General features: G+C 35.5%; 1 protein-coding gene across 1 annotated transcript in view; it reads left to right on the top strand.

Moving 5' to 3' along the window:
- Positions 1–7724, top strand: part of SGOL2 (shugoshin-like 2 (S. pombe)) — a 33869-nt gene extending 26145 nt beyond the window's left edge. The window contains exons 5-8 of the mRNA XM_006862041.1: positions 1503–1735; positions 2739–3790; positions 4088–6209; positions 7552–7724. Coding sequence (XP_006862103.1) covers positions 1503–1735; positions 2739–3790; positions 4088–6209; positions 7552–7724 — 3580 coding nt within the window. The remainder of the gene's footprint in view (positions 1–1502; positions 1736–2738; positions 3791–4087; positions 6210–7551) is intronic.
- The last annotated feature ends 1509 nt before the right edge of the window (positions 7725–9233 follow it).

The following is a 9233-nucleotide window of genomic DNA, read 5'->3' as shown; positions in this document are numbered from 1 at the left end:
GATCTCGCTGCCTCGCAGATCTCGCTGCCTCGCAGATCTCGCTGCCTCGCAGATCTCGCTGCCTCGCAGATCTCGCTGCCTCGCAGATCTCGCTGTATGTAGTTGACCATAAACCATTTGTCCCAAGTTTTAACCAGTGGTTTTGTTGACCATTTATTGAAAAGAACAGTCTTTGTCCACTTTACTGCAAGTCATTTTTGTCATAAATTAGGTGACTGGATACATATGTGTTTGTTTCTGAACTCGCTATTACATGAGGCCTTTTGTCAATGCCACACTGTCTTACTAGTTTTTTAATAAAACTTGCTATTTGATAGTTGTTAAGTGTTGTCAAGTTAGTTCCCTCTTGTATTATACAGGGTTTCCGAGGAGTGATTGATGGGTTTGAACTGCTTACCTTGTGGTTCACAGTCTAGTACTTATCCTAATGACTTACACATCTACCTTTCCTATTTTTCACATCCATTGCTGCATTTTAATATTTCTTTCTGAAATAATTTTCCTTCTGCCTGAAGAAATCCTTGTTTCTCCAAGTGCAGAGTGACAAGGAATTGAGTTGCTGCTGAATTTTGTTTGTCTTTTGGAAGCACCTTATTTTATTTTCATTGTTAAGAATGAGCCACTGTAGAATTTTAGGTTCAGAGCAACTTTCTTTCACATTTTAAATTTATCATTACTTATCATTATCTTAAAATTTGAACAAATATTTTTCAGTATTTTTTTCACTATCAACAATTTTATAAAATCTGAATTTTTTTCAGCGTTCAAGGCAGGATCTTTAGCATTATGGGATTTTGGTCTTCATTCTTTTGAATTCAAGAATGTCATTTTATCAGATCATTTCTGTGGGTTTCTGATTTCATTCACATGGATGATTTTGGAATTGTAACAAACTTATTTCTCACATAACTTTACATACAGTTTTACCTCTATAAAGCCAGAGGAAGGATTGTATTTATTCCATAGAAGTAAAAGAAAAGTATAAATATGATAGATTGAGGTTTGTAAGTGTATTTTACTTTTATTTCTTTAATATTATTATTGTAATAGCCCAACTAGTGACTATGGAGCTAGGAAGCATGCCACACTCTATACTAGTAGAAACTACTCGTCAGACCCCCGTGAAATGGACACAGTGGCAGCACCAATGGGCTCAAGTGTAATGACGATTGTGAGGCTGATGTAATGACGATTGTGAGGATGTTGTAATGACGATTGTGAGGATGATGTAATGACGATTGTGAGGATGATGTAATGACGACTGTGAGGATGACGCCGCACCAGGCAGTGTTTCCTTCTGTTGTCCGTAGCGCTGTCTGTGAGTCAACAGCATCTAGCAACAACAGCAGCAGAATTTGCTTATTTCACAAAGATTAGTGAGTGCGATTTTGATTGATTCATAAATAAATGGAATATAGAAAGCATTATTCATGCAATCTACTAAATAATTTTTATTATAAGATAAAAAATTTCTTATCCCAGAATTTCCCACTTGTTTGTAGGGTTCCATTAACTTCAAATGATGATGATGATGATGATAATGATAAGGAGAAAATTCAGTGTGACAACGTTATATCAAAGGCATCAACTGATGTTCACTCTTTGGTATCAACAAAGCAACCTTTGTCAACTCATTGTAATTTGGAATTGCCTTTTCTTAAAGAAAAAAAACAGAGTGTGCATGGTTTAGAGGACTCAGAACATATTTCTTCTGTTATTGATGTACTTTCCAAAGGTGAGATTGCTTAAAAGGTTCCTTTTGAATATCAGTGTTAAATGATTTTTATCTATCTGATTTTCTTCTTGAGGTTTGTAGTCCAGTGCTGATCCACTGTGCCACACCACACGTCCAATAAGTTAGATTGTTGTTGTTAGACCTATTGTATTATAGATTTGCTAACTTTTACTGTTTAAAACATCTGTTGAAAAATTTAATTTAAAAGTAATATAATGATATATGGAGTTTTGGAGTGGCGCTGTAGGATAAGCACTGGACTGCTAGCTGAAAGCCTGGTGGTTCAAACCCACTAGCTGCTCACTGGAAAACCCTATTCAAAGACTCTATGAATTGGAACTGATTCGACAGTACTTAATAACAACAACTTGATAAATGTCAGATCTACAGTGGCCTAAAGAGTCTTGGTGTCCTAGTATAGAATCAAAATAGCCCACTTAGTTTATTTTCACCTTCTCCTTTTATAAGTAAGAAAATGGGGATCTGTATGAATGCAGTGGCTTTTTCCAAGTCATTACCATTCAGCTGGAATAAACAACCTTTGAGTATGAGTACTGTTGAGCAGGAGAAAATGATGATGATGATTTTAAATGATCATCTGTACTTATGTGTTTTCATTTCTGAAGATTTGCATGTATTTATGTAAACTTTAGTGAGTTATTGACAGCCTTTTCATAATACTCCTGATCAGAGTTATCCCTGTGATTTAGGGCAGTTTGCTAGCCTTCCTTCACTTTAGAAGTGTGGCTATACTGTTGACTATACTTGGCTGCAATACCGTGATCTTTCAGTATATATTTTCTACATATACAACTGTAAAATGTGGCTTAGTAAAATTGTATTTCTACTTTATTGTTATCAGCATAGAGTCTTTGAGTAACAGAATACAATGACAGAAGTCCTATCTGTGAAAGAGTGCTTACTAATCTCATTTGTTTAAAATTGGACATTCCTTTTCACTAATTATGTCTGAATTTTCTTTCTTTCCATTTGTTTTATATAGAAAGCCATTCCCATTCAGAACAAAGTCCCAAGAGCTCCCTATTGAGTGAGATGAATAGTGTCCAGTCCATCAGCCATGGAAAAGAGAAGCCGTCTCTTAGTAATGTGACTGAAAGGAAGAAACGTGTACCATCTTGGGAGTCAAATAATTCTTCCACTTGCACTCCCTTTTTGGCGGATTTACATCAACAGCCGAACCCAAGTCTAGATTTAAATAGGCGCAATGAGATTCACAACCATACTTATGAAACAAATGTTACAATGCAGAGAGAGATCCAGTGCCTACCTGGCTCAGCTTCTAAGACTGTGAGTGAAGCTTCTACGAAAGACACGAATAAAGTCCAGGCTGATGATGACTTGCAGTTGCAGAAAACTCTGTATGATGCTGACATGGACTTAACTGCTGGTGAAGTAAGCAAGATCACTATAGTTTCAACCCACACTAAAAATAGGAGTAATGAAAAACCAAATGATTGTGGAATGAAAACTTTCAGAAAAGTGAAAGACTCAAGCTCTAAAAAAAAGAAAGAAAGATCAAAAAAACAACTTAAAAATAGTTTGGATGTAGATGTTGAGGGAAAGAATGAAAACATGCCAGAAAGAGCTGTTGTTGTAGATGACAAATGTGTTTTAGAAGATCCAAATATTATTTTCAATTCTGAACAGCTGACTCATGTGAACATAGTGAAGAAAACAACACTTCTTAATGATCTGGATCAAGATGACAGACAAAATACACATAGTAACAAGAAAAGCACATATCTAATGAGTGAGCAAGAGGAAACATGCTCTTTCGCCCAAAGTTCCAATAGATTCCAGCAGGACTATAAATTTGATATCGGTCCGATTTCCCTTCCTTGTCATCAAAGTAAAGTTTCGAGGCAGACATTTGTGTTAGAGAAAGGTAACATATTTCTAAACCAGAAGGATAAAGAAACCAGTTCTGAAAACCTAGAAATCACAAATGAATTTCAAACAGCTGATCTTTTTACCAATGAGCATCGAAATTTACATAATTTTGAGACCCAGAAGATGTTGGACTTGAAAAACCATGTCACCAATATACAACCTGCTCAGGAAAAAGAGTCAAAAAGAAATAAGAAGCTTAAGCAGAAAATAAATCAGAAAACACAAATAATTTCTGAAATAAACCACCTATATGAGAATCATGATAAAGGTGTGCACGACCCAGAAAAAGATGATTTTTCCTTCCAGTCCCAGAAGAATAAAGAAATTATCTCTGGAAATGTAGAAACCTCAAGTGAATTTAAGACATCGGCTCTTTCCAACACAGATGATGGAGAGCTGTGCAGTTGGGAGAAACAGAATGTGTTGGGTTTGAAAAAGCAGGTCACTGGTGTGCAACTGGCTCAGCAAAATGAGTCAAAAGTAAATAAACTTAAGCAGAAAATAAATCGGAAAACAGAGATAGTTTCGGAAATGAACCAAATATATGAGAATAATGATAAAAATGTACGTGACCCTGAAATGGAAGACTTTTTTTTCCAAACCGAGAAAGATAAAAAGAACTACTGTGGAAATGTAAATGTCTCAAGTGAGTTTCAAACAGTAGCTCTTTCAGTCATAGATAATGGAAACCTGTGCAATTGGGAGCTCCAGAATGTGTTGGGTTTGCAAAAGCAGATAACTGATACACAACCTGTTCAGCAAAATGAGTCAAAAGTAAATAAGCTTAGGCAGAAAGTAAGTCGGAAGACAGAAATCATTTCTAAAATGAATCATACAGATAATGAGCAGGGTGTACATAGCTTAGAAAAGAATAACATTTTATTCCTAACCCAGAAGGACAAAAAGGCTGTCCTTGAAAACCTAGAAGACTCAACTGAGTTTGAAGCACCTGCTCATTCTAACAAAGATACTGGAAACCTATGTGACTATGGGACTCAGAATGATTTGGGGGTAAAAAAACGTGTCCATGATATGCAACCTGTTTGTCTGAATGAATCAAAAATACCTAAGAAGCTTAGGCAGAAAGTATATCGGAAGACAGAAATTATTTCTGAAACAAACCAAATATATGAGAACTCAGAAAAAAGTGATTTCTTTTCTATAACCCAGAATGATAAAAAAACCAACCCTGAAAACCTGGAAGATGCAAGTGAGTTTCAAATAGCTGGTTCTTCCACTACAGGTAATAGAAACCTATGGCCTGATTATGAGAAGCAGGATGTGTTGGACTCGAAAAACCATGTCACTGATATACAACCTTCTCGGCAGAATGAATCAAAAATAAATAAGAAGCTTAGGCAGAAAGTAAATAGGAAGACAGAAATCATTTCTGAAATGAATCAAATAAATGACTATAATAACAAAGATGTGTATGACCCAATAAAAGGTAGCTGCTTTACCCTAACTCAAGAGGATAAAGAAACCAATTCTGAAGCTCCAGAAATTGTAAATGCATTTCAAACAGCCAATCTTTCCACCAAAGATGATGGAAATCTATATAATTATGGGACCCAGAATTTGTTGGGTTTCGAAAAGCATATCACTGATATGCAACCTATTCAGCATAATGAATCAAAAATAAATAAGAAATGCAAGCAGAAAGTAAATCGGAAAACAGAAGTAATTTCTGAAATGAGCCATGTATACAAGGATATTGACAACGAAATGGATGGTCCAGACAGTAATATAAACCATCTTGATTTTAAAATAAGTAAATCTAAATGGAAACTTGAGTGCCAAGGCATTAGCAGTGGGCAGTGTATGGAGGTCAACAATAATGAAAAGGAAAATTGTGACCAAATTTTAAATCCTTGCAAACTAATTAAAAAGCATAGGAAAGATTCATCAGGCAAGGCAAAGAAGAGTTTGGCTAAAGGTAAGCACAAACCTCTTTTACAGTTAACAGATTCTTCACAGGGTTACATCTCCTTAGAATCAGGTTTAAAACAAATTACGGGTGAGTCCGATTCTAATCCTAGAAACCAAATGGAATTACATGAGAATCAGAGGCAAAGCACTACAACGCTGAATAAAAAACGAGATTTCCCATTTGTGGAAGTGATAGAAGGAGAATTCCAGGTCAAAAAAGCAAAGAAAATGTTATCCAGACAAAGGAAAAGGAAGCCTGCCACAGACCCTCCTCCAGATAGCTATGAAGGACTGGAGATGATACCTTACACTGTGCAGGGAGAGCCAGTCAAATCTGAACAAATTGTTATGGAAAAAAAATTGGAGATTGAACACATTGTCAGAATTGAGCCGGACTTTAGCAGAAAGATGTCTAAACCTGTGTCTCAGGTTCATTTACCTAAAGTACAAGATTCTTCCTCTAACACTGTTCTGGAGGGTTCTATGCCTTTGAGTATAACTTCTAGTAAAAATACAATCAAAAGAAATTTTGTCTTGACGAACTCACCAATCCTTCAAATAACTGATGATGTACAAGAGAAGATCAGAGAAATGAAATGTAAAGTCATCCAGAGGACTGTCAAATCAGGAATAGGTATGTCAGTCAATACTGGTGTGATCACATTACAATTACACACACACACACACACCACCACCACCACCCACAACCACCACCACCACCCACAACCACTCCTACCACCACCACCACCACACCACCACCACCACTTTTTTGTTGTTGTTAAGTGATGTTGAGTTGATTACGACCCATAGAGACCCTGTACAGGGGTTCCGAAGAGCAGCTAGTGGTGCAAACCTGTTTGAACTGCAAGATCAGTGGTTACAGCCTGTAAAACTGATTTGGCACAATAAAACATTTTCACAAAATCTGATTTAGAGTTTATCATACATAAATTAGTCCATCAGAAGGCTTTTGGCAGATAATTTTTTTTCCTATGCTTGAAGAAAATTAAGTGTTTTAAGTAAATATAATAATAAATTTTACTGGTTTTATTTGACAAAAGGCAATGACAAGTCTTAGGGTAGGATTATTTTTCCATTTAATAGGATGTGGCACTGTAGGATAAGCACGAGACTACTGACTGCAAGGTTGGTGGTTTAAACCTACCAGCTGCTCCCTGGAAACCCTATATAGGGTTTGATATGAGTTGGAACCATCTGGAAGGCATTTTACAACAACCTGAAGCATTTCTAGATAATATGATCAAAGCATAGTACTAGTTAGTGTAGATGGTTAAAGAATATCAGCTCTCTTTCCTCAGCACAGAGTTATGTAAAAGTGGCTAGTGCTTTAATAAAACCATAAACAGTTCTGCTAAAGGTGTAGGATAGAGAATAGTTTTGACTGGAGGAATTTATAAATGTATCATGAATTAGACATTTCCATGTCAAAAAGTTTTTCTACAGAGCCTAACATTTCAATATATGTACTTCCATGTACAGTTTGTATGTAAATTTTGTAGGATTTGGATAGATAAGTCTATTATTGGTAAAAAGTAAAAGACACACTGAAACAAATTAAGTGCAAAGGACTAGAATTGCAGGTTATGTTTACGGACTAGTGTGAAGCAGCTTTCGTCTCTGTCCTCAACGCGATGCCTTCCAGAGTGAACAGTCCGTGAAAGAGACGTTGAGGGAATCATTGTGCAGCAATGTGTATGCATCTGTGAATAGAGTTGAACCATGAAGATTTTTTTTGTCAGCCTTTAGAATAAAAATGTTGGAGGCTATTTGGTTTAAATTTGTCTCTTTACTGTTTCAGAATTACTGGAAAAAATTTTAACTAGTACACAAATATGTTTATTGCTACTATTATAGTATTTAACATTTACCTTGATAATTGTTAGGTTTCAGAATGTGTTGCTCATGAATCTCTCATTTTGTTTTTACAAATATTTGTAAAACTATATTACTTTCAGGTGATAGAGCACTGCAAGACTTGACAAATACCAGTTTTGTTTCAAATAACACTCCAGAATCTGAAAATAAGGCAGAAGATCCAGCTTCAGAACTTCCAAGCAGAAGAAGAAGATGTATTCCTCTCTCTTTAAAAGAGCCAGGTCTCAAAAGGTTGGTATTTCTGTGGTATTAAAGGGATTTTAATGTACTATTGTAAAACGTGGAGTCCTGGTGTAGTGCTGTAGGATCAGCACTCTACCTTTGGTCAGTTTGAACCACAAGGTTGGTGATTGAAATCCACCCACCAGTCGCCTCTTGGAAACCCTATACAGGGTTACTGTAAGTTGGAAACGATTCAATGGCACTTAACAACATTGTTGTAAAATATATACTACCTTTAAAAATTTCATGCCTGAGTTAGTTTTGATACTTCTGGATAGCAGTAAGACATAACTAGTTTGGATAACTGTAAAGTTGCTGTCTTTCCCTTTAGAATTTATGATCTTTGGGGAAGAGATGCTTTGAGTCTATGCAGCCTATTTCTTCTCAACTTTTCAGCCACTAATTTTACTACCCATATGGTGCAGGACCAGGCAATGTTTCTTTTTGTGCATGAGATGGAACTGACTCAGCAGCACCTAGCAACAACAATTTTAATGTCCATTAGTAGATGTTGCCTGCAATAGTTATAACTGTGAGGCTTGCCTAATAGTGATTTTCTACTTCCCTTTTCCTTTCTACATTTATTAATAATCCTTTTGTTAAGAACAGCTGTCTCTTTCCCTCCACTTACTTTTTTATTTCTATCATTATAGACTCATGGGTATCTATTTTAAATTGAATTTATTTAAATCCAGTACTATCAATATTTATTCCGTTGCTGAATAAATGCCAACTTTAGCTATTAGGAGTTCCTTAAGGCTGGCTCTTGTGTCTTTTTGACAAGGCCCCATACTATTTGGGACATGTCTTTACTTACTGACACAAAAGGTGTTCCATATGCATGATTTTTCTGCCCCAAGCCTGAAGAACTGTTATAGCATTTTTTTCTAATGAACCTGGTTCCTTTGATTGAAGAATGGTTTTTACAAATTTGTCAAAAAAATTTGTTCAGAATCTATGGAACTGCTCATATTCTTTATTTCCTTAGATTTGTTAACAAGGTGTTCATTGATGGGTTTCCTAACATTAAACCAACCTTGCATTTCTGGAATAAATCTTACTTGGTTTTGAAGTATTTTCACAATGTATTTTCATAATGGATTTTGTTTCCTAAAATACTTTGTTAAAATATTTGCAACAATATCCCCAAGTGATACGGGACTACAGTTTTCTTTCTCTTTGAATTCTCTTTACCTGACTTAAGTATCAATATTATACTTCATAAAAGGGATTAAGAAATTTTTCTAGCTTTGTGATGCTCTGAAAAGTTTACAAAGCATTAAGACTAATGGAAGATTTAGTAGAATTCCTCTCTGAAACCATCTTTACCTGGTGCATTTTTTTGTGGAATAGTTCCTTAATAACATTGTCTGTTTCTCTTATGAAAATTGGTCTGTGTCATCTTTCTCGCTGTAAATTGGTTATTTGTATAGGAAATAATCTGATTTAGATTTTCAAATTTATTTGCACAGAACTCAACAGAAATATCTTACGGATTTTTAAATATCTTTTTTTCCATTAGGTTACTGTTTTTCATTCT

This window comes from Chrysochloris asiatica, unplaced genomic scaffold (assembly GCF_000296735.1).
Source record: "Chrysochloris asiatica unplaced genomic scaffold, ChrAsi1.0 scaffold00045, whole genome shotgun sequence".
In the NCBI taxonomy this organism is placed as follows: Eukaryota; Metazoa; Chordata; class Mammalia; order Afrosoricida; family Chrysochloridae; genus Chrysochloris; species Chrysochloris asiatica.
The sequence above is the reverse complement of the archived record's forward strand: the minus strand, read 5'-3'. Positions and strand labels throughout refer to the sequence as shown.